The 26,040-nt window shown below is 38.4% G+C and overlaps 1 protein-coding gene across 4 annotated transcripts; it reads left to right on the top strand.

The window, feature by feature from the left end:
* The first annotated feature begins 2,874 nt into the window (after positions 1-2,874).
* C9orf72 (C9orf72-SMCR8 complex subunit) lies at positions 2,875-20,085 on the top strand. Of its 4 annotated transcripts, none has more exons than XM_067315138.1 (11): positions 2,875-2,889; positions 4,241-4,726; positions 7,786-7,845; positions 8,751-8,846; positions 9,517-9,581; positions 11,884-11,956; positions 15,206-15,322; positions 16,078-16,313; positions 16,805-16,862; positions 17,452-17,561; positions 17,659-20,085. In XM_067315138.1, exons 2-11 carry the CDS (start codon positions 4,283-4,285, stop codon positions 17,843-17,845), a joined length of 1,446 nt encoding a protein of 481 aa, XP_067171239.1. In that variant the 5' UTR covers positions 2,875-2,889; positions 4,241-4,282; the 3' UTR covers positions 17,846-20,085. The 4 variants fall into 4 exon arrangements, with proteins under 4 accessions (XP_067171239.1, XP_013810854.1, XP_067171240.1 ...); XM_013955400.2 differs by lacking the exon at positions 2,875-2,889 and adding an exon at positions 3,006-3,107; XM_067315139.1 differs by lacking the exons at positions 2,875-2,889; positions 4,241-4,726 and adding an exon at positions 3,006-3,107.
* The last annotated feature ends 5,955 nt before the right edge of the window (positions 20,086-26,040 follow it).

Below are 26,040 nucleotides of genomic sequence, written 5' to 3'. Positions count from 1 at the left end.
AAGAAATCTGCACTGCCATGGAACCCTGCTCCTTATACCCCAATCAAACATTCCCAATCCCTCTCTTTTACCTTGTGTAGTAATTTTGTTGCATTCTGATCTGGCCAGAAAAAGAGTTTCTATTATTGTGAAATTAGTTTTTTCCAAAATCAATTTTCTGCAGTGGTGAAAACTTGTATTGGCCTAAGAGCACTGAAAAAACACATGCATGGTTCCAGTGCAGCAGGGAAGCTAAATAACACCTCAGGTTCCTTCTATCCCTGTGTTTCTGTGGTCTTTCTCCCCTAGGCTGAGAAACTGAATTCCACTATATGTTGTTTCATTCCCTTCCTTTTTGCTTACCTACCCTTTTATTTTAAAATATGTCATCAATCAGGAGAAGAGCAACTGCAAATGTAAATAAATAAAATTGAAATGTATCTTTACTTGAGCTCACAGCCTAGCTCATTTTTCTCTTCTTTGTGTTCCATATTCTTTCTAATTAATTTCTATGTAGATACGCAGCATTAGGCTTTGTAACCAGATGTATTTTCTGTCTGGGAAAAAAAATCCTTACACTGCAGCCTGTTATTGGTGCTCTGATGTCTCTGCAAAGTGCACCTGCAGGAATATTATTAGTCTTTTCAGATCGTATGAAATGGGATTCTTACTCTCTGACCTGCCTGAAGAAAATATCAAAAGCTAAAGATGAAAAAATACAAAAGACAAAAATAAATGTTGCTAGAAGTTTCTGTGTGGCAGAAATTTCCCTCTGCTGATAATACCATCATAACAACTAGAACAACCCACCTAAAAGAAGTGGTTTGTAGTTTATGGTAATATTTCTTTGTATAAAATACGGTGATTTGCTTTTACATCCAGAATTCTCAAAGCAGTTTTTAATGGCAAAACTGAGATGTGGGAATACCAAACTTCTAGTGCAAAGCTTACAAGTATTCAAGACAATTCAATGACAAAATGAAGACAAACCACGCTTCCGCATCCCTGAAGTCCACTTCTCCTGCACCATTATTTACCTAGTGTCAATGCACCCTTCATAACACAGAGCTTAGCATCTACTGCTACTTGAAAGATAGAGGTTTACCCTCACTTATCCTCACTATTCAAATGTAAACTAAAAGAAGAATATATTTTTTTCATTTTAATAAGTTTGTTTTTAGCAGGAAACATGAAGAATTGTAAAATCTTCAAAGGTCTACATTTAGACAGTAGTGAAAATTCACTGAGTTTGAGGCCTAATCTTTATTTTGACTTCAGCAAGCTAAATGGCAGCAACTTTTAAAACTAGAGATTAATTCTGCTGTATCTTCAAGTTCTTGTATAATTGTTGCATAAATTTTGTATAGTCATTTGTTTTTATTGGAAGTCTGCTTCTTAGAAACTAAAAGTACAATCCATAGGCAGATACAAGGGATGTACCAAATGTTCAGTGCATGTTTTAAACATCATTAAAAAAAGTAATATGAAAGGCAAATCTCAGATGGCTGAAAACTACATTTTTTGATTTTCTTCTTTGCATGGTATAGGAAGAGATTGTTTACCCCAAGATGTTGTAATTCATTGCCTGGAATTAAACACTTTTTGAAGAGGGTGATTTTTGTGGTCAAATTGATAGGTTACAGCTCAAGAATCACAATTCAGGTCTGTTGTGCTCTGTTAGACTTCCTATATTAGCCTGGTCAAGTTAAGACAGGACCCCTCAGAGTATAGCAGAGCTGAGAGAGTTTGAAGGAATAGGGTATGCCTTTGTGTCATAAGCTTCTTTATCCTGTTTAGACTGCAAATAAAATAAAGGCCCTTAAGTGATTAGGGTGGGTTTTTCCAGACTGGGCCACTGAAGTCACAAGATGAAAAGGCTTTTACCATATACCTATAAAACAGAAAGTAGTTTGAAAAAGTGGATCCTGTTTTGCATGCAGTTTGTTTGGACACTAAAGCAGTTCTAGCATAATAAACTTCCTGTTTTGATGATGATGATGATGATGATGATAACAACAATAATAATAATAAACTTTTAGTAAAACAATGCAACTGGCACAGAGCTACTGAGTCCCAGCTATACACATCTTCTGGCATCTTCTGGCTTCCCTCATGAGCAACACTTGATTTCCGTGTCATGTCAGCCATGGATTTTTCTTTGAAGTTTTTTTAGAAAGACAGTGTGGCAAGACAAATTTAAGCAGTATACTCCCACAGCATGAACTTGTTTATATATTACTTTTCACAGAGCATGGCAATAGGTAAGGCTGCGTCATAGAGCAAGGAAGAATAGGGATGGGCAGGGCTTTTTCTTCACTGCGGCTTCGGTAAGTCCTTTAGCGTATCGAAAGGAGACACAACCTCCCTTTCAAACAGTCTCACCGCTGCCTTCCTCCCTCAGCGATCACGCCCGCCGCCTGGAGGGCAGGGGCTGCCCACTCTCACCACCGAGAGCCGCGCCCCCCAACCCCCCCCAGCCCCGCTCCCTGGCCGCGGCAGCGCCCGCCCAGGCACTGCGGCGTTGCGGCACAGGCCGCGCCTTATGCCGCCATTTTTCTCTGCCGCCAGAAAGGAAGGAGGAAAGGCTGCCTCCGCACTGCCGCCCCGGATCAGCCAAAACAGCCCTCCCCCCAGGTTGCTCGAAGCAACCCGCACAGCTCAGTTGCTCTCCCAAGCTCCCAACAGGACACGCTGCCCGCTAGCACAGCGGCAACAAAAGACGCCCTCCCATCCCCCCTCTATCGCTGTGCAGTTGGGCGGCTCCGGCCCAGCAGGCGGGGGGGAAGCGCATGCGCGGCAGCGGTGCTGAGGCCGGCCGTTGTGTGGTCCGGCGGGGGAAGTGGTGGGTGCATGCGCGACGTGGCGCGAGCCACTGGGGGGGGGGGGGCGTCCGTTGGTGCGGTTGCGCAGGTGAGGCGAGTGGCGCGGGCCGTGGGGGAGGGGGAAAGGGAGGGGGGGTTGATTACTGCGGGGCCCCGGTCTCACCCCCCCCCCCATCTGAGGGGCGGAAGTGACGGGCGGGCGGGTTTTGTTTTCAGCCCCAGCGGGTGTCTGTGTTCCATTTCTCTGAGGGACAGCAAGCGAAGGAGCCAGGTGCTGTAGCTCGTCTCCCACCCGTTTGCCGCGAGGTGGGTAATTTCCAAGGTGAAAATCAGATCTGGACACCGCTAAATACGCTGGTTCCAGGTTTGGATAGTGGTGGTTTAATCTCCAGGTGGGCGTCTTGTGCCCCAGCAGCCTTAGCTCTGAGCAGCTTGTTTTTCTGGAAGAACTGTGATGAGAGGAAGTTTCTTGTTTGCCTGTGTCTGTAAAGACGCAGGGATGTCTCTGTTTCGTCTTTTCCTAAAACTGTGAAGTTGCATTTTAAGTCTAGTGCGCAGCTTCCCCTCTGCCAGCCCAGGCTGTTATACGCAATAGGAGAGTGGCCTAACATTGTTAAATCAGGCCTGAGAAGTAAACAGAGAGGGAGATGCTTTGCTCTTCTGCTCTAAGGAAAAGCAGTTGGACAGTTTTACTGGGGAGCTTAAAATGCATAGATGTATGAAACAAAAAACTACGCTGGAGGTCTGACCAGATACGACTATGTCAATAGGATGAGTATTACTTCTCCTTTGATTTTTGTCCGTTTTTCCCCTCTGCTGCAATGTAGAGTAGTCTAGGTGCAGACATTAAAAAGACAAACAACACCCCCCCCCCAAAAAAAAAAAGAAAAACTTAGTTTTGGTATCTCAAAGTTAAGCTAAGATAAATGCATTTTAGTGTTTATATCTTTCTATTCTGTGTTGAGATTTTTGGTACAACTCTGATTTAATATATCTGGGTTCTGTGACTGTTGCTGTGACTCTAACATGCCTTTTGGGCAAGGTGGAACTTCCTGTTATCTTCTGCAACCCCATCAAAATTGGGAAGGTGTAGGGTTGTTGGAAATGGCCAGGGCATGCATGCCACTTTAAAGTAAAGGAGATGCTTATCATGTGTCAGTTTTCTTACACTAGTTGAATGTTGTGCAGGCTCATCATAATCATATTTTTAGAGTGAGTAAAGGATATTTGAGGTTTGATTGACTAACATTTGTAAAGTATACCACTTTGTTATGTGGAAGGTATGCATATAAACTTCCTTCTTGCATGAAGGCTAGAATGAAATCCTAAGAGTAGAAGTCAGAGCTGTGGATGTCTTGAAGGCAGATTTGGAAGCAAAAGAAAATGAGATAATAATGCTGTTCTAATTTTATTTTTTCTGCTAAAACTTTGTCTTTTAGGCAATGTAAGCATTTTAGTGATATGATAGAGAGGAAACAGGTATGTCAGCTCTTTGTCCACCACCGTCTCCTGCAGTTGCAAAAACAGAGATCTCTTTGAATGGAGAGTCACCTTTATTAGCTGCCACTTTTGCTTACTGGGACAATATTCTTGGCCCCAGAGTGCGACACATCTGGGCCCCAAAGACCGAACAGGTACTTCTCAGTGATGGTGAAATAACTTTTCTTGCTAATCACACCCTGAATGGAGAGATACTTCGGAATGCAGAAAGCGGTGCAATAGATGTGAAGTTTTTCGTCTTGGCGGAGAAAAGAGTAATCATTGTGTCATTAATCTTTGATGGAAACTGGAATGGAGACAGAAGCACATATGGACTGTCAATTATACTTCCACAAAGTGAACTTGGCTTCTACCTGCCTCTTCACAGAGTGTGTGTGGATAGGTTAACACATATTATAAGGAAAGGAAGAATATGGATGCATAAGGTAGGTTGGTTGTTCATTACTAAAAAACAGTTATCTGAGTTGTCTTGAGTAATAGCAAAAGATTAAGATTTGTGATGCTGATTATGTAGCAACCCAAACACAAAAACTATGAGGAAACCGATCTCTCTACAAGTACTGGATTTTGAAGGTAAAAAGTTTTCAAGTTATGTCAGCAAATTCAAAGGTGGATTTTTAGCCATGTGATTTATTGCTGTATATAGGATTAATTGAGCATGCGCCAGTTCATCTAGTTAAAACAGGTGTCCTGTGCAGTGTTTTTAATCTCCCGGAGTTTGAGGAAAATTACTGCTTTTAACTGTGCTAAATAAAGTATTTATATTAGGTGGAATTGTAAAATTACAGTGTTTCAGATCATTATTTTCATTGATGGTGTCCAAAAAAGGAAACTGTTGGAATGATTTCAAGTTACCATTCATAATACGGTGACTACTGTATACATTCTCAAAAAAGGATATTAACAAACAGTTTGGCAAGACAACTTGCCAGAGTGTTAAGTTGTTGGAGAATCAAGAAAATATATCTCCTTTAGTCCAAATATTACTGCTTTTGAAATGTGAAAAAAGAAACTGTATTAAATTATTTTTGAAGAATTGCACCTTTGGGTTCATTATGGATTTTTCATGATTAAATGGAAATTATTACGTATTTTGTTTAAACATTCCAATAATAACATTCCAATAATAAAAATAAAAAAAATCTATATAGTTCAAATTGTCTAAAAGAAGCAGATTGCATGTCAGATGTAATGTCTGTGGCGATGTATGATTGCCTGATGAAGTTTTTGCTTCTGTTCTGTTTTGAGACCTCTAGTCAACATATTTTAAACTTCATTTTGAGGTACTCTAATCTGAATAAGATTCCAAAAATAATAATTTGCTGTTACATTTTAAATTGTAATTTCCTTTTTGTTACACTAACAAAGACTAGTGTTTTTTGCTGTATGGCTTGGAGATGGCTGTGTCCCGTTTCACATCCACTCTTGTTACTTCTGATGTTTGCTTTTCAAAGAAAAGGTAGGACTTAAACATTTGTTTTCAGTAGAGTAGAAACATAAATGTTTCATTCCTAATCTAGTCTTCTAAAAGTCAGTTGTTCTCTGGACATTAGTGCTTTTGACATAAAGGAATGCTCGTGCATTAGTTTTACAATTACATAGTTTCTCTGTCATTTAGGGCTTTCTGTACAGACTTCTAATGTGGAATGGTCGAATTAAGCGTTGTGCATCATTAACTACAGTTTGTCTTCCCTCTTTTTGAATCTTGATCCACATCCATCTGTTTCTGCAGTAGAAATGGCCTTTGAGTTGCATTGACAATGATGGAAAGTGTTTTCTGGTGCTATTCTCTGAAGTTAGTTGTGAAGTTCTTCATTCTTTTTCAGTGGTTCTTGAGGTAGGTAGTCCAACTTGGTCAGTCAAGAGAGTGACATTCTCATATTGGGTTTTTGTGGAAGGTCAAAAGTGTTTCTAGCTTTATCTGTAGAGCCTCAGCCTTACCAAGAAGAGAGAAAATTATATTAAAAATTTAGATTAAAATTTAGGCATGAGTAGTGTTATCAAATTTAGGCATGAGCAGTGTATTAAGACAGGCCCAAATATTACAGTTTCCAGTTTCTGATGGTTCAGCAAGCATGGCTACACCAGAAAAAGTGATGTTGAAGTCTTATCTCAAAGGAACTGTGTATCTGTTCCAGCATTTGTAATGGTTGTTGTGGTTATCAGTTCTCATGAGTTCTATTTAGGGATGGACAACAGTTCCAACCAGACTTTAGAAGAGAAGAAACCTGAACTCAGGACTAGGAGAAATGTGGAGCAGTGTTCAGACTGGCAAAGACAAGCGACTCCAAACAAGTCTTCTATATGTGTTTATAAATCCCTTTTATTCACTCAGATTTCTTGTTCCAATTGTTTGTCTAATAATTCATAGCAGCTGTATTTCTAAAAAGAAGTGGCTTACGGTGTTCAGCCTCATCTTCATGAAGACTGATTTATTTTAAAGCAAAGGATCTTCATTGTCAAGGAAGCCTTATGACACTGATGCTGAAGTCACAATGGAGGTGCCCTGAAGGAATCTGCATAGTATCTGTGTTGTCTTTCATAGGCACTACTTTCAGATTGTTAGACAAGTCTTAGTACCGTTTGAGGGCAATTTACTATAGCTTGCCTTTTATTCATCGACTGCAAAGAGGTTAGATAAGCTCTTCACCCACTTGAGTTTGATGAACTTCGAGTAGTTCAGTCAGAGGAGAGTAACCACAAAAAATGCAGTAACTTCTCAGCATCTAGCAAAAGATACCATTAGTTCTTGCAGCATCTTCTATTTTTGCATCTTGTAGTGATTGATCAAGTGATTAAGGCTTTCATTATGAATAATAACTGGATTCTGTTGTAAGTTACATTTTGAATGTTGTTTGCTACTGAGCTGCTGATGAGTGTTTTGAGAGCCTAGTCCAATCTCTTACGCAGCGTGTGTTTTATGTACTTTGAGGTTTCATGTCACCTGTACTTGGTTTTAAAACAGTGGGCATGTTTTGAAGACTTGTCAGTGTCTCAAGATGTGGAAATAATCCTGTCTTTCCTCCCCTCCCCAAACCAATAGTTTTCCTTATCCTGGAGGAATTCCTTATCCTCATTTTCTCCTGTTTCATCAGGAACCATCAGTCTGTACATTATCCGTTTGAAAATAAAAGTCCACGACGTGGAATTCTGCACCTTAATCTCCTGATCATCTGTCATTTGCTTGGTCTGTAACAAAGGAACTATTAATCTGTTGTCATTGTTGTCCCACTCTCCCTTTCCTGCTACTCCTGCTCAAACATATAAGAGGTTTGGTGGGGAGCAGAGCAGAGAGGATTGATCTCTTTAAAGTGACATCACTTCCTACTAATGTCAACTCTGTAAAAGAAAAAGACTTGAACATCAAAATTTGAATCTAAGAAGCATGATTCTACAGGGAAGAGATTTTGCCATTTGACTGTTGTGTGCATACATGTGTAGACAAATACCAGAGCTTTTATATTTAACTGCTTCTCTTGCTCAGGAGAGGCAAGAACATTTCCAGAAGATTGTCTTGGAAGGCACGGAGAGAATGGAGGATCAGGTAAGACCATCTGGTTGATGCATATGGCACACCATCACAAAAATATTTGACTGGATCTGGTGACTGTAGAACTTGGTGCTGCTTCTCATTTCTGGGATCCAGGAAGATACTTTGGACTGGCTGATGACCTGCCGTGCACATGAGGCAAACTTACTGAAGATAGGATGATGGAAGCTGTGAACAAATTGAAGGAAAATATTTTCCATCCCTTTAAGTGTAAAAGGGAAATCTGTGAAGAATATTACCATTCAGAAGAGGGAAGTTTTTTATTTGAACTTCAAGTTCCCTAAAGGTAGTAGCTTCCACAGATTTATGCTCTCCTCCTGTCAAGGGTAGTTTTTCACTAGGTCATTACCTTTTCAAGTTACAGAGGTGTACAGAGTCTGTCATGTTGGAGTATGGTTGTAGACTTGATGGATGAGACTGTGAAGAGAATTCAGTTTCTGAAAACATAAATATGAAAGTGTGATTTTCGGTTTTGTGTGAAAGATAGAACAAGAGAAATAATTTCCTATGTTAATAACTAATAAGCCTGGTACTGTTTTCCTGTCACTGCTAAAACATTATAGTTTGAATCTGTAAGCTTAACAGTAATTGCATATAATACGGTATGAATTGTATCATTCCAAATATGTCCTGTCTGGGCCAATCAAACTGATCTGGCGAATTAGCATAAGACCCTGGAAATACATTTTACATGTCTTGTTAAAAAGTGAACTGCATGTTTCCTGTTCACAATTGCTGATGAGCAAAGTTGAAGAAGTCTATGTATCAATTAACTCCCATACCACACTTCCAAATAATAGAAAGTTAAAGATGCTTTGCCTGTAATATTGCAAGTTTGTCCCTGGTAACTTCCTGTACTGCATGATGTGCTTTTACTTCAAACGTTATTTATTCCACAGGGCCAGAGCATCATTCCAATGCTGACAGGAGAAGTTATTCCTGTAATGGAACTCCTTTCCTCTATGAAATCACACAGTGTTTCAGAAGAAATAGATGTAAGTCCTTATGTTTATTGCCTTCTGAATAAGAAAATGATTTTGCCATTCTCATTTGATGCTCTCTTTGACAGGAAAAAAAACCCTACAGAGCTGTCACAAATTCTTGTACAGTTTAGGTGTTTGACATCAAGCTCTACTTAATGGTATATGGGATGGTTTAACGTAACAGTTTTAGTTTGGTAAATATAACAGTACTAGCAGTGGATTTTTGCTCAGCACTTAGCAAAATTACCTACCAATGATATCATTTTTAAAAGAGAGGGGGAAAGGCTGTTCATACACAACAAAATAAATGAAGAGGTAACCAGTTTAATGTTAATACCTGTTTCAGTGTGGTTTAGTGTTCTCATGAAAGAAGTGGAAGTGATTTGACTTAAGGTATTCTGGATAAAGCATTAGAAAAATAAATTGGGCACAGTCTGACTGTCATGATGGAGAAACAAGTTTAATGATCCAGTGACTTAGTTTGTTCTTTCAATATCCTTTGGCTGAAGCCAGAAGGCCTTTTTAACGTTTTGGTTTTCTGGCAGTGTTATAACTTAGTTTAAGCAGATTCCAAACAGAGCAGATCCTAAACAGTCAATACCTATAATTAAAAACAAAATGAGTTATTTAAAAGGTGTCGCACATCCTTGTCTAACCTTTGTTTATATTTATTGCATTTCAGATAAGTGATACAGTGCTAAATGATGATGACATTGGGGATAGTTGCCATGAAGGCTTTCTCCTCAAGTATGAAATTCAGTTTTGATTTATGCTGTCGTAAAATGATTTAGACTTGTGTGTGTGTGTATCTATAAATATGTGTGCATGTGAGTATGTCTTAGATTAGTTTTCTTTATAGGAGGGGGAAAATGACATGTATTCAACTCTTTGAGATTTTTATGTGTAAAATGCTGTAAAAGTTGTTTCCTTTTTAAAAGAATGGCCCTGAGCTAATAGCTGCCGCTGCTTATTGTCACAGAGTTATTGCTTTAGGTACCAAATATTTTATTTTTTGATACAAATCAAAGTCTTGCATCTTTTTGAAATACCAAATATTGGGTGTGTTATTGTGAATAAAAGTCACTGAAGGTGCGGCATATAGGACATTCATTATTATATTATGTGTTTTTGCTTTATTCCCTATTTTTAATGTATAACTAGAAATAGTTGCACCTCAGAGCAACTTAGTCTCCTGTGGGAAGCATATTTCATGGATTTTAATAGATCATCTGTTACCTTTCAAAATATCTCCCCTACAACTACATTAATTTCTGTAGTGCTTAGCTGCAAAGAATTTATAGTCTGTTTATACAGTATCACATATTCTTTCAGTACTGCACAAATTCATGTGTTAAATTTACTAGTTCTTCACAATGATGTAGTATTTAGTTTTATAGAGAACTTGGGTTCTGTTTGTGTTTTTAGTCCTGTGAGGCTAGCAATCTTTAAGAAATAATGTAGTGAATATTGTTGGATGAATTATTGTAAGCAACTAGAGTCATTGATCCTATGATGATAAGTTACTTTTTTATCAGAAGCAGGTAATAGACTTCTTGCTGCTACTTCTCTTGCCTGGATAAAATTTTCAGGAAGAAGGATAGCTTGGCCATTTGTCTAAAGTGTCCAAACGTCAGGGACCCTGGCTGGAACATACCTGTTGTTCTGACATGCTGCTGACAACATCCAAATGAACAGCACTGCAGATGTACAGCATTGCACAATAATCCCAAAATATCAGGGTCATTGCAAATGTTTTAGTTGTATATCTTTACAGTTATCTGGAGTGGTGTTTTGCATACTTCCTTGTTATGTGATTTTTTTGTATACACCCCTTTCCTCCTTTTATAGCTTTCTTAAAATTACTGCTAATAGTAGCAAGGTCCTACAGTTTTATACAGCTGTTGGGCAAGCAATGGCAGGGTTATTAAACAGAAGTGATGTAACTGATCTAATGAATGATCTGACGAACTCCGTCTTCAAGGATGAAGGTTCAGTTAAGCTTCCTGTGCTGTTCTATTTAAAACTGCTTTTTAGAGGGTAGCAGAGCTTATCAACTCATCTGGGTTCAGGTCTCAAGTCTAATATAGTGTTGGTATGGATTTCTAAACTTCACTGAATAAAAATTGGATTGCACAAAGTGACGAATTCATCTGTACGCAGATAGCCTTGAATCTAACTATTTTAAAAATATTTGGTAAGTTAAATAGTAGTAGGTCCACTGTAAAGTCCACCTGTAGGACTTGAGAGTCTCAGCATAGCTATTACGATTTTAACCAGTTTAGAGGGGTTTATTAGAGCTGGTTAAACACAATACAATCAGTCCTTCAGTTCAGATACTTCCATGTATTCATAGATGTTGGAAAAAGCTTTCTAATTACAAGGATAGCTAGACGTTTGAAGCTGTGAGGCAGGTGTTGGTTTGAGAGAGTTGTGTAGAGTGATGACGAAACCTCAACAGAAGACAACTCTTAACCTGTTCTTAAGAGACAAGTTTAGCACAGGTATACTTGTTGCAGCCTCCAAACTTAGGAGTAACTAAATCAGAGCTGTGCTGCTGGCAACTCATAAGACAAGACCATCCAATTCCCAGTGTGCCATTTTATATGGAGAAGCTCAAGCCTATGAAGTGCTCTTGCCCATGTAGTTAGCAAGCATAGGGCAGTTCACCTACCAAGTGTCCCAAAACTGGTATCTGACCCACAGTTTTAGAAAACGAGGACAACTATGGAATAGGTCATCTTTCAAGATGTTTTCAAACCCTTCATTATCAGCCTTCTGTTATTTTAGATGAATTATTTTATAATGATGCTATAATACAGTTAGTAGCAATAGACAGTTTTGGTTAGCACTGTAAGTGGTGTTTAGAGGTTCTGTCTGCTGGTCTTTCTATGCATCAGACTAAAAATGTAGATATTGCTGAACCTACAGAAATGTAGGTATTGCTAAAATTCCAAAGTTATACTGGGGGTCATAATAATTCTTGTAGATTCATGATAATGGTTATATTTGAAAAGTCTGAATAAATGTATTAACCTGTTTTAATTTGCAGTGCAATTAGTTCACATCTGCAGACCTGTGGTTGTTCTGTAGTTGTAGGAAGCAGTGCAGAAAAAGTTAATAAGGTAAGGCACTTTGTAAAAATCAGCATTCAAGTTTGGTTTGTTAAGAGTGTTAGTGTGTCATTTGCAGCAAGGGTTGCCTATGAACATACCTGAGGTTGAAGAAAGAGGGAGTATCATTGTCTAGTTATCTTACTTCAGTTGATTGCTCTAGCACTTCATAATTCTGCTTGAAAAGTGGCTTATCAATTGTATTCTGGCAGCTTTAAGCAAACCAATATATTTAATTTTATTCATACTGGATATAATGAATAGTGAATGGGTCAGAAATTTTAAAATCAGATTTGTTAGCTATAAATATAAACTGAACCACTCTGAAGTGACTTGCGCAGTTCAGCTATGTCAGTGGGTGTTGTCCATGTACTTTAAGAAATGAGTATCTGCATAATTTTGCTATTCTGGGGAATAAATATACTTCTGCATCATGAATTGCTTATGTTTCATGAAACCTCAAAGCTGTTATGCATCTGTAGTCACACACACACCTCAGAATGTGCAAGCTTACTAGGATCTTACACTATTACCATCAGTTCCAAGACTTTTGTCTGCGTAGCTGTGTTTGTGTTGACTCTTTGTCTTCAGCCTGTTTGAAACTAATTGGTAAATAACTGTACAGTTTAATTGATAGATCCTTAAATTAAGTTTGACTCAACTTTTCAGAAGAGCCAGAGAGATGCAAAGCACGGATATAAACCCCTGAAACTGAGCCCTGTAGCAACAAAATACGCAGTATTTCAGCGTAGTTGTTGGAGCACGTGTAAAATTGACACTTATCAGTAGGCATAATGCTAGGGAGCTTCCAGGTCTAGAAACAATGGGCAGCACTAGCTTCACCTCTTAACAGAGAAGAGTAAAATGTACATACATCATTATGGTCCAAAAGTCATGTTTAGAGGCTCTTATTTCAGAACAGTAAAATTATTACCTTTTTGTGGTAGACATCCCTTTCCTCATTTTGTTAATTTTTTTTTTAACTCTCTTCTAAATCTGTTACCAAATACTTAACTTGAACCAATATGAAATTATCTGCTTAGTTTTTCCTGTAATATTTTTGTGCAAATACAGAGAATTTTTTGATGCTTATTTTAAGCTTACAAAGTGTTTGAAGGAAAAGTCAAAGGAGGATATTTTTCTTATTCAGAATTTTCAAAAAGCTGTGTATAAAAATGTATTTGGATTATATATAAATGCTAGTTTCAAATAAATTGAAAACAGTTCCTGGAAGAGATATATCTGTGTTTACAGTCCACTGAAGTATTTCTTAAAGCTTATTTATGGCATAAGGCAGTATATCAGCCTTTCATTCAGAAGGATTTCCCTTTGACTTGCTTTTAATTAGACTGTTATTCCATCTCTTCTAATAAATACACTAAAGTTAATCTTCAGTCAAACTATGCAGAGACAAATCATGGAAAAAATGTTTTTTCAAGAGGAAATGGAATTCGCTAAATAAATTGCCTCTCTGCACTCACAGTTTAGTCCTCTAATAAGCCCATTTGATTCAGAATATCCCTGCAACTGGGAATGGAAAGAAGGGTGTTATAAAAACATGTGATCCTAGAGGCTTCGGGTGTTGCGTGCCATTGCATTTAATGAGTACAGTGGTACTGCTGTGAGTGTTGCTCTGGGCAATGTAATAACAATATTTTCATATTCTGAGACCATGACAAGGCTCCTGGAGTACACATGTGGAGAAGCAGTATAGTCAAATAACTTCATTTACTGATAGAAAATACTTTTCTGTATTGGGGTTTTCTGTCTGATCATGTTTTTAATTATGATGTACTGATCATTGAGTTCTAGTTTATTTTGCAAGATTGAAACCTTCCTTTTAGAAAGACTTCTCATTTTAATCCTTGGTACTGATCCCCTTTTCTGATACATGTATAAATGTATCTGTGTGTGTACTGTTGCAACATAAAATAAAAATTAAAAATACTAGACCTGTTGAATATTTTATAGGTTCATTATGTAACTATATATATTAGCTACACTGCAATATATTCTTTTTTTTTTTAAGGTTCACAAAAAAGCAAGGCTTCTTCAGTAAACCTGTGTTTTGAAATAAGCACTTCATTATGTTTTTAAAAAATGAGAAAGAAAGGAATTGTTTTGTGTGTATTGAGAGTGATAGTAAAGCACCTCTGATTAAATGAACAATAACAGCTGACATTCTAATCATGAGCAATAGGGAATTGGAGAAAAGAAAATTCTCAATTCTTAGCTGAAATCTGCTAACTGGAATTAGTGAGTACTGCTTCAGGCATGTAAGATGCACACTTTCTATCATGAAGGAGGAGATGTTAAAGGCTTAACTAGTTAGGAGTGTTTAAAAAAATTTATTGATAAGAATAAGTATTGATATGTTTTGGGAAAAAAAAAGTCTAGAAGAACGTGAGTCTCAAGATATATCCAGGGCAAAATTTCATAAATCCTACACAAGTCCTTATCAGTATTGTACTCTTTTGTCATGGTACAACTGTTCTAAAGAAACTGCTTTCTTCATGGCATACTTCAACTTTCCATATAACAAAAAAACACCTGTTGTATCTTGCTGAAGTGGCAAAGAGCATAAGTCAGAAACTAGGACGCCGTTGTGTCAGGTGGTGTACAAAGATATTGCACAAGGATGGATCCTTCCCAAACACCTTACAGACAGAGAAGAAAGTACAAGTTAAGACTGTAAGATTAGTACAGTGGAATATATGTTAGTATTTGAAGAAGATTATTTGTAGCTGTAGCACAGGAGTATGCAAAAGGATAATGAAATAGGTTTTTTTGCTTTTAATGGAGAGCTTGCAGAAATAATGTTGAGGAAACATAATAAGCATGGATGCTTATTTAAAAAGAATTAACTTTGCCTTATTGGAGACAATAGCTAGTGTTTCAGTATGCAGCAAATAACAGGCTTAAATGGGCCAGGAAAGTAATCATAGTAACTCATTTTTAAGTAATAGGAAAAGCTAACAGAAGCAAAAGTGGTTTGTCCTATGTAGTTGGCTAAAAAGTGAGCTTTGGCAAAAGGTGTGGAGTTTTGCTCCACAGGAAGTTGGAGTAATACGGCTTATGTCTTTATAATTTAAATGTGTCACTGTTCTGTCATGTTACCCATTTTCTGGGTCTCTAATAAGTGTGATGAACTTTTCCATTTAGCATTTGAAATGCTTAGTACATTCTAGTCAAAAATTGTTTTTCAGGATCACCTTAGTCTTTAAGTTTTCCTGTCTTTACAAAACTGTTTTTATAATGCAGATTGTGAGAACATTGTGTCTCTTTCTTACGCCGTCAGAACGGAAATGTTCCAGACTATGTAGAAATGAGTCTTCTTTCAAGTATGAGTCGGGACTTTTTGTTCAAGGATTACTCAAAGTAAGTTCATTAGGCAAGTTTTATTCTCCAGTAGCTTAAGAGCATTCTTCAGTGTGTGTGTGTGTGTGTGTATGTGTGTGCATATCTGATATGCACACACAAATGCACACATTCATGCCTAAAGAAACGTGTTGTCTTTCCTTCATTCCTTTCTAGAGCTATAAGTATGCCCATAACTATGTGCATGTTAAAATTCCAAGCTATTCTTTTCTCTGAGGCATCTATTTCTTTTGTGCAAATATTTTTCCCAGTTGTTCCTACAGTCTGGGGTACAATAATAATACTCTTGCCTACTTGGGGCTAGGACGGGTCCCAAAAGGCACTGAGTTTTTGTGTTATATCAAAGCCAAAAAAGAGCAGTCCATTAGTCATATGGTTTCCATGTATTTTAAAAGGACTGCAGCAATGAGCGAAGATACATAGAAAAATAATGCTCCTTGCTCTAATGAACATTTAGTCTAAATTTGTCAGATAAATATACTGAATTCTTAATGGGATCAAGAAGCGGATTGTGTGATGATGTAATGTAATAGGTAGGTTAACTCAATATCTGTTTTCTCACTATTACCTTAAGGGAATCATCCATTATTGTAGGACATTTTACTGAGCTTACTGCCACCAATTTTCTCCAATGAAATATGTCTAAACAAATGGCATTTAAACTGTAGGAATGATGTTTTAGTATTGTTTGATTCCACTATAGCTTTGCTTTTTCCAAAGAATAACTAGGAGACTAATTTTTTTCACTATGACAGGATGCAACAGGAAGCTTTGTGTTGCCCTTCCGTCAAGTAATGTATGCTCCATATCCTACTACACATATAGATGTAGATGTCAATACAGTGAAGCAGATGCCACCTTGTCATGAACACATCTATAACCAGCGACGATATATGAGATCTGAGCTGACAGCATTTTGGAGAGCTAATTCAGATGAAGAGATGTCTCAGGATCCTATTATCCACGCAGATGAGAGTTTCACACCTGATTTGTACGTACTCTCACAACTCTCAAAGTTACTTGATTTGGGTTGAGAGAATAGTAGTGTAAAGCTTTCTAATTAAAGTGCAGGATGGGGGCTTTTTCTTGTAAGAAGCTACTTCAACTGTGGTAGTTGCTGCTCTTTTGGAATTTACTGGTTCTGTCAGTAGTCTTGCTGCATTAAATGTTACTGAAATTCATTTTCAGTGACAATTCTGACAGTGTTTTGTTCATTTTGTTGCCTGGTTTTAAATGGGAATATACGACAGCTAAGTGTATTTGACAGGGCCCAACGGCTTTCCTGGTTTTGGTTCATTTCACATGAAAAAGTTTGGCATAGAAATTCTGTATTACCTTTAAAAATGGCAGGATTATAATTCACTAAAATTGAGTTCACTTGCTTTCTGCCAGACCATAAGCAGTAATGCTGTTCTTGTACAGAAGTGTTTAGTGTCTCTTCATGGCATTACCTCACATGTTTGTTTGCTTTCATTGCTATAGAAATGTCTTTCAAGATATCCTGCATCGAGATACATTGGTAAAAGCCTTCCTGGATCAGGTATTGGTTGTTTTTGCAGAAAGAACAAGAGTTAAAAATCAGTACTTTGGGCTCTAATAATACATAATTTAACACAAATAGCAGGTAGCTCCTTTTCGTATTGGTGCTGTGATTTTTTTTTTTTCTACATAGCTAGGGAGAAGGCATCTAACAATGACCATTTAAAATGTCTGGTTGGTAACACAGATGATCTTTGAAAATATTTAAACTTAATTTGAATATTAGGATAATACTGAAAGTCCTACTTATTAAGTATGAAAAACAATGCACATTTTCTATTACTATCCAACAATGTCTGGAATTACAACATTGGAAAAGCTACCTGAGATTCTTTTCAAATAATCTGAAAAAGGAAAATATAACTCAGTCCTAATAGAATTGTGAAACAGCTTAATTTACTGCATCTGAGCAGCTAGAGAACTAAGAATGTATTTTGGGTATATCTATGAATCCACTGGTAATATGTTTGCTTTGATATATTAGGAACCTGTTTGTTACACGTGCATGCAACATTTCTTTATGTTCCACATTCTTAAAATGATTTTTGAATTTCTGTGTCCGACTAATTTTCTGGTGTAATTTTTAACAGATCTTTCACCTGAAACCAGGCTTGTCTCTAAGGAGTACTTTCCTTGCACAATTTCTGCTAGTCCTTCACAGAAAAGCCTTAACTTTAATAAAATACATAGAGGATGACACGTAAGTCAGCAGATAATAGAAAACAGACTCTTAGAAACTAACTTTGTTCTCTTTTACATTATCCAGACTTCAAAAATCCTTTTTTCCTTTCTTGCAGGCAAAAAGGAAAAAAACCTTTTAAGTCTCTTCGTAGCTTAAAGATAGACCTTGACCTAACAGCAGAGGGCGATCTTAACATAATAATGGCCTTGGCTGAGAAGATTAAACCAGGTCTACATTCCTTCATCTTTGGGAGACCATTCTACACTAGTGTACAAGAACGTGATATGCTGATGACATTTTAAAGTTCTCCACTGTTGATGTGTAATATTGCAGTCTTGCATGCCAGTAAAAGAAATCAGTGTGAATGCCACATTTCTGACAATCACCTATCTGATTTATAATGGAGCAGTAGTAATAAAGTAACACTACATTATGTCAGAAGCAGGAAGAAATGTTATCAGAGGGAATATCAACTTAACTAGAAAAGCATGATTTTAATGAACCCCTTTCTTCTGTCTACTTTTTTTTAACAGTAAAAATAAATACTACCAGAAGTTCTTTTGTGATATGGACTCAATAGAAAAATTCAAACATGTTTTGGTTTAAGGGTGCTCTTTTTATTTTCCTTCCCCACTGAATTCCTTCAGGTGTGTGCTAGTTTTCCCCTGTTCTGTCAGTATTTGTAGTGTTTCCACAGAAAGCAATGCATCTGTCCTCTCTAGGGGTTAGCGGATGAGGCCTTTCCAAAAGTTTCAAGTTTTTAAAAGTGTTCTTACGTATAGGTGGTACAAATCTGAAATATGCCTTCTTTGGTCTCCCTTTATAACACCAGTGACTCCTTCACTTAGAGCATTTAAAGGGGGTTATTTTTTTTTTAAGTACCACATGGTGCTATCCTTGTGGGCAAACTTTTGACTGTTAGCAACATAAATTGCAGCACTCTGCACATCAGAACTGGGTCCTTATTTAAGCTGTTTTGTTCATTTAAGTGCCAACCAGGATATTCTGCTACAGATTGTTGGGTCACCCTGCAGTTAAGTATTCAGTAATCCAGCATAATTGAGTTCTTTGGAAACACAAAACAGAAAATTTGTGTTACTCAGCTGCCGTTGTCAGTCTTTGGCTGTTAACTGCCACTGTTTTCTCCATTGTCAGTTTGTATACAGGCCAGATTAAAACATTACCTTGGTGTTCTGTGGGAAGGTCTAATAGCCAAACAGAAAGATAAAATGGGATTTTTTTGCTGTTAATAATAGTCATCTTTAATTCAGGAATCAGTACAACTATGAACTTAAGAGATTAACATTTTACCAAGTGAGTTTTAGTGAAACTCCATCATCTCCAACTTTGCTTTGCTTGACAATAAAAGGAAGTGCAGAAAGTCCTCTATTTGTATACCTTAAACTTTTTCAGTAATATGAAGAGCAGTGGAGTGTGTCAGGTTACCTAGACCCAATTTTTTTTGACACTTTGGCACATGATTAGTGTGTGCTATATTGAAACTGGTGAAACATCTGTATTGCATGATGGTATATTTCTCTTCTTTTTGGACAAAGGCAGGAGTATATTTGTGTCACGTTTTAGTGTAACTTCATAACTAGTTATTAATTGTAAAAGAACTGCTCTTGTGATTTGAAAAGCTGCTATTGCTTTATTGCTGAAATTGTTTATAGCAGTCCTTGGAGGACAGTTCTCTGATTTCAAGATAGTTTTTAGTGCCTCTTCCATGAAATGAGACATACAGTTAACAATTCAGACTCATAATGTTTTCTGAAATGTCAATTACTGTGATCTTAAATGGAATACTACCAGTTTTTAACACATCCAGAATTCTTTTACACTTCATGAAAAGGAAAGATTTACCATTAAATATTGAGAGCTTCTAAAGAAGGGCAGTTGTGTCCCAGCTGTGTACTGTTTTTATGAATGAAAATGATCAGCCTTACCTGGTTGAGTAAGTAGTTGCATCTTGTCCAGCCTTTTTTTTTTCCTTTCTTTCTTTTTTTTTGCAATACACTTATGGTACAACTCTTGCAAAATGAGCATCGTCAGGAGAACTTGTCAGAATTACACTGACATAAGTCACTTGTGCTGAGATCCGGTTTGTCTTGCTACCACTTTTCTTTCCTTCTGCACTTTAGTCATTTATCTGTTAGAAATTAGAAAAGAGCCTGATTGGTAAGTTTTTACTCTCATGTCTGAGATAGTGGGGGAAAAAAGTAATAAACTCTTCTGAAACTTACATAGAAGTGGTGTTGAAGTCTAAATAGCTTTAAATGTGGTGCTGGAATTAATCAATTTAGCTTGATAAACATTGGAAACAACACTGACACTACTAACAGTAAAGCTCTAATTGTTTATTGAAGATGCTGTCGCTTTTTGATTAAATGCTGGAAACTTCAATTGCTACTGTTGTTACACTGCTATCAGTGCAGAATGTATTGTGAAGTAAGTTATTAACTGCATCTGCATGTTCTGTTGTAAATTTTGCTCAGGAAAGGAAAGTATTCCAATAAAATTCATTCAGAATTTTTGCCTTGAATTTCTGCTGAAAATTTTTAGAGAATTATTATTCAATATCTGAATCGTGTAAGCCTTTATCCTTTGAAACAAAGAACAAACTTCTTTCTTTCTCATTAAAATTAAAAAAAATGTTTGTTCTGAGATGGTAAATCTTAGGTTGTAATTGATGGACAATCATATATTACCAACACTGATACTGTGTGTGCTGTTTAAAAAGGGCAATTTTTGAAAAATCTCCAAGCTTAGTTTCTCTGGTTCTCTTAGGGATGGGTTCATTTTCAGCTAAGACCAATGTGATTTATTCTTTGAAAAATCAGGCCTCTTGTATGCTTAAAAAAAGGAATTAGGCCCTACTTTTAAAAAGTCTTAATCCTGTATGTGACACTATAGAAATGTTTTAAAGAGTTCACTTATATCCAGCAGTCAGTGAATACCTTTCTTCAGGGTTCCAGTTCCTTATAGCTTAAAAAGTAGGACAAATTTATTACTTTCATTTGGATTTGAGAGTAGTGGTTTAGAGCCTTTTTAACAACACATTTTTCCTGATCATGTTTCCTGGTCTTCGTACACCTATAAAGGTAGCACAGAAAAACATCCACTATTTTGATACTGCTTATCTAGAATGTCTTTTTTGTTAAGACATAAGAGTGATTGTCCCAATCCTGTATATACACTATGTAGCAATGTCAATTTTCTTTCAGAGCAGAAGAGGTGTTTTGATGTTTTTATCCATGAGCCACCAGTATGATATGTCAACATAGTTTGCCAGGAATTCTATGCTCCTTTCTCTACTAGGAAAAGGTATTTTAATTTCTCTTCTCAGATTTGCAAAGACAAAGGAAACATCTAATATTTGATGACTGTATTTGACTTGATTTTTGCCAGGGAACTTTACCTTCCTTGACATCTCTTGGCAGGATACCATGGCAGGATGCAAGCAGTCAAGGTGGTTTCTGGTACAGGTACTGGATGGGCCAATCAGGGGTGACACAGCTGAGTCTGCTGTTCACTAACAAGGAGGAACTGGCTGGGGCAATGATAATCACAGGCAGCCTTGGCTGTAGTGACTATGAAATAGAGGAGCTCAAGATCCTCTGAGGAAGGCAAAGAGCAAAGCACAAACTTGGGACTTCAAGCAAGCATACTGGCTTAGTCAGGGAGCAGATATGTGCGATGCTGTGGGAGGCAGCTCTGCAGGACCAAGGAGCTCAGGGAAGCTGACAAGGCTTTAAGGCAAGCATCCTTTAAGCACAAGAGTGGTCCGTGCCAATGCTCAAGTAGACAAGCAAACACCTTGGGAGACCAGCCTGACTAAGCAGGGAACTCATCATGGAGCTTTAATGCCAAAAGGCAGCAGGGGGTGGAGGAGAGGAATTTAGGAATGTTCCGCAGGCATGCAGGGGTGGTGTCAGGAAAGCCAAACCTCAAATGGAGCAGAGACTGGTGAGAGAGGTCAAAGGCAACAAGAGGAGCTTCTATCATTGCATTGGTAGTAGAAGTCTTAACAGGGAAAACATGGGACCACTGCTGAATAGGATGGGTGATTTAGTGGCAGCTGATGCAAACAAAGCTGAATGCCCTGTGCCTGTCTCAGTCTTCACCAACAAGGTCCTCCTCTTCTCTGTTGTTAGTGATAGGGCTCAAGGAAGAGGAGAACAACCTGGAATGGATAAGGGTCAAGTCAGGTATTACTTGCATGAACTTGACCCGTATATGTCCATGGGACCCAATGGACTGCACCTGAGGGTGCTGAGAAAGCTGACCAGTGTCACTCTCTAATACCTTTGAAAGACCATGGAGACTGGGGAAGGTCCCTGACAACTGAAAGAAGGCAAATATCTCACCCATCTTCAAAAAGACCTAAAGGATAATCTGAGGAATTGCAGGTCAGTCTCACTTTGGTGCCTGGGAAAATCATGGAGTCCTCTTGGAGCACATCTCTGGGCACATGAAGAAGAAAGTGGTGGGGAACAGTCACCATGGATTAATCAAGGGTGAATTATGCCTTACCCAGCTGGGTGCGTTCTGTGATAACATGACTATAAAAGAGGGGAGAACAGTGGATGCCATTTACCTTGACTTTAGGAAGCTTTTGAGACTGTCTCCCACAATGTTCTTGTTGGAATGTCCAAGTTGGGACGGTACAGTCTTGATTGTTAGACAACCGGATAGGTAAACTTGGATGGGTGGTCAAGCTCAGAAGGTGGTGGTTAGTGGATCATTTCTGCCTAGAGGCTGGCGCTAATTGGAGTCTCACAGGATCTGTCAGGGGACCTGTCTTGCTTAACATCTATCAGCAACATGGAGAAGGTGATGAAGTGCACTCTTGCATATTTGCAGATGACACCAAATGGGGGTGGGAGGGATGAGTTGATATGCATGAGGGCAGGGCTGCCATCCAGAAGGCCTGGGCAGACAGGAGGAAAGAACTGGCAGTGATACTGACTGGGACCAGGAGCAGCTGTATGGAGAAGCCCCAAACCCTGGCAGCAGTGAGCTGAGCAGGGGCCAGCCACGCCCTGGACAGCCCTGAGGGCAGCAGTGTCCTGGGCAGTGCAAGTATGGGCGCGGCACTGAGCAAGGGCCCCTCTGCTCAGCACTCATCACACCCCAGCTGGACACTGCCTCCAGTTTGGGCCCCTAGTGCAGGAAAAATGTTCAAAAATTGGAGTGGGTTCAGGGAAGGCCACTGAGACATGGGGGCTGGAGCCCTTGCCCTGCGAGGAGAGGCTGCAGGGCCAGGCTGGGCCAAGCTGGAGCACAGATGACTTCAGGGCACCTAGCAGCAGCCCCCAAGGACCTTATGTGGAGGGTGGTTCCTCACAGCAGTGCCTGGCAGGAGGGCAAGAGATAGCACACACATAAGCTGAAACTAGAGAGGTTCAGGTTGGAGATAAGGAAAAGCTTCTTCTCCACAAGGACAAGCCAAACAGGGGAGCCTAGGTTCAGCAAGGTTCTGCTGTCTCTGTCCTTCAAGATTTTCAAGCCCCAATGGGATAAATCCCAGTGCAGCTTGGTGTGACCCTCTGGCTGAGCCTGCTTTGGGTGGGGGTTGGAATAGAGACCTCCTGAGGGCCCTGCAGGCCTGAATTACCCTATGATGCTATGGTCCTACCGGCCAGCTACTGTTGCTTAGAATCACAGAATAATTTAGGTGGGATGGGATCTCTGGAGGTAAACAGATTCAGATCCCTGCTCAAACAGGGCCAACTTCTATCTAAGTTGCTCATGGCATTATCCAGTTAATTTTCATTATCTCCAAGGGTGTGAATAAAAGGGGCTGTAGAACCTCTATCGTAAGAGCAGAGATGTGTAGAAGCTTATAGGTGGCCTTGGATTCATCAGTGCAAATGTGGTGTTCTAATATATGAATTCCAGAAATAAAAGGTGGGTAACAGAAGTATGGTATTTACAGGTGTCAATATACATGTTAAGATTAATGGAAGCATATCCTTTAATTAAAACATGAGGGCTAAACAGAACTTTGTTTGAAACAGCTTTCTGTAGCAAAGAAGCAAAGATTTTTAAGAAATGAATGTAAATATAGAAGTGAGAAGCAAGAGTAACTAGATAAAATTTAAAGGCATTTTTTACTACATTTTTTAAAGGAAAAGCTTGATGCTCTGAAGTTGTGATATCTCAAAGGCAAACGTCTAACACTTCATCCCTAACACATATTTGATAATTAGCCAAAATGTTCGAGAATGTACAGCAGCCAAAAGCTCATTTGTGAAATTTTATATTCAATGCCAGTTTCTCTTCCATTTATAAAATTGTCTCATTATAATAAGACTGAGTGTCTTTTCCATCCCAAATGAAATAAGGCTAACAGTTGCTAGACTTTTGGTTTTCAACAGAAGCAGGCAACATAAGAAATCATGAGTCAGGGAACACTAAAATTTAGTATTGCAGACAGAAATGTACAGTAATTCAATATCTCTGCTAAAATGTTCTGTATGATAAGCTGACTGATGAAACTGCAGTTTCAACCTTCCGCATTGATCCTTTGAGATATATAGGAGAGATCCTCCTTGCTGAAATTTCTGTCTGTTTCAGGCTGCCTGTTCACTGGATATTAATCCTACATCACTTTGTGTTCTGCTGGCATTCTCTGTGGCAGTTGCATTTGGAAATAATTTCTGAACTGTGGAGGAAGGGCCTTCTGGCCTTTGGAGGCGGGGGGGAGGGGTTGAAGCTAAGGGTGGACATACTGACAACCTGCATAATTAAGAGTACAAAGGGCCTTGACCATAAGTAATGTCTAATGACCTTTGTGCCTGTTTTTTGGCAAAGAATTGGACTCTGTAGGGCTGAAGAAAATTTTAGGTTCATTCTGCTTTTGGCATTGTTACTGCCAAGGTTTGACATTCCCCCTTTAGATTGGAGTCTTGAGGCGTAACTGATGCAAACTGGTTAAAATGTTTGTTGACAAATGAACACACTACAAGGGTATTGGTAGAGCAGCAAAATTAGCAGTGAACTAGGCAATCAGACATACCAATATGCTATTATATAATAATATGGAGTATTAGGCTTGACTGTTACTTATAGGTATTAAGTCTAAATAATCACATAAATGATCACTATTGAATTGTGTAAGTATGGAGGTGCAAATCTACTTCCTCCCACACCAAGTGTTATGGACACAGACCTAATGGTACGTTGTCCAAGGTGGGTCACTTTGGCATCCCAGTGGGTTGAGGTATGCAGGTCTGCATCACTGCTGCCAGTAGGTGTTTGTACTCCTGCTTTTGGAGGATCCACACTCCTTTTTTCTGTACCTGATTTTATATCTTAACCCCCATTTTTCTTAATTTCAGCTCACTTTTTTTGCCTTCCTTGCATCCTCCTTCCCCCTCCAAGCTCCTTCAGGCAACCCACTCCTTTTTCCCCCTTGTTCCCAGTTTTGCTTTAACCATACCCGATGTTGGTAGTTCTGATACCATTACCTGTGCAATCATGGCCATATGTTGCTCTATTGACAGGAGTTCCTCAGTATGAGTAGCTTTCTGCTCAAAAGCTCCCCTATCATTGTTCAGTTCAGACTAGTTGAGTTTACCTTATTCAATTCCTAGACATAATTATTTTAGTTTTGCCTGAATTATTCTACTTAGCTCATGTTAAGTATAAGCATGTTCTTATCAAACGTGCTGATAGTTTACGTTACCAGAGCATCAGAGTAACTTGTTTTTTTCACATTTCTGCTGTGGGCTTCCATGCTTCCCTGTAGGGCCTTGGGTTGTGGGGCCACATGCTCTGGTGGGATCTCTTGTGCACAGGCACAGAGAGAGGGTTGTAAACTCCTGAATGTGTTGAATGCTGGCTTAATGAAACTGCGAGGCACCTTTCAGTGCCAGGACCTACAGAATGAGGAAAGAGAACTTTGAGAATATGAAAAGAATATAATAAAGCACTCCAGTCATCTTTCTGATAACACAGTAAGGAAAAAAAATGACCTTCTGAATAATTTTGTAGCTAATAAAAGCGCCATTAGCTTTCAGAATGTCTCTTTACAAACTAATTATCCTCACTTTCGGAAATTATAAAAAAAAGATGTATTTATCTTCTCATATTTCATCAGATTCCTTTGTCCATATGTGAAAAAACCTACCACCCTGTCACACTGGAAAAGAAATGTTTGTTTGTCTGACTGGTCTTAAAGATGTGATAACATCATGATCTTTTGTATTAGTTCCAGAGAAATGCCAGCTTATTAATGTGTTTATAAAAGAAAAAGGTAGCCAAATCTATAGGACTAGCTTTACACATTATGCTGTGTATATTTATTTACTTATTTGATTGTTGGGTTTTGTTGATTTAGAAGGTGTTGTGCTGTATTAAATGTTCTAGCATTTTATGTGGTTTTGTTTTGCTTTATCTGAGAGTAATTTTATTTGAGAGAGCAAATTCACAAATTGGGTACCAGAGGTGCTTTTCATTTTGCTCAAAACTCTCATTTTTTAGTCTAATTGTG

The sequence above is a fragment of the Apteryx mantelli genome, chromosome Z (genome assembly GCF_036417845.1).
Source record: "Apteryx mantelli isolate bAptMan1 chromosome Z, bAptMan1.hap1, whole genome shotgun sequence".
In the NCBI taxonomy this organism is placed as follows: domain Eukaryota; kingdom Metazoa; phylum Chordata; class Aves; order Apterygiformes; family Apterygidae; genus Apteryx; species Apteryx mantelli.
This window is presented reverse-complemented; position numbering and strand designations above follow the sequence as displayed.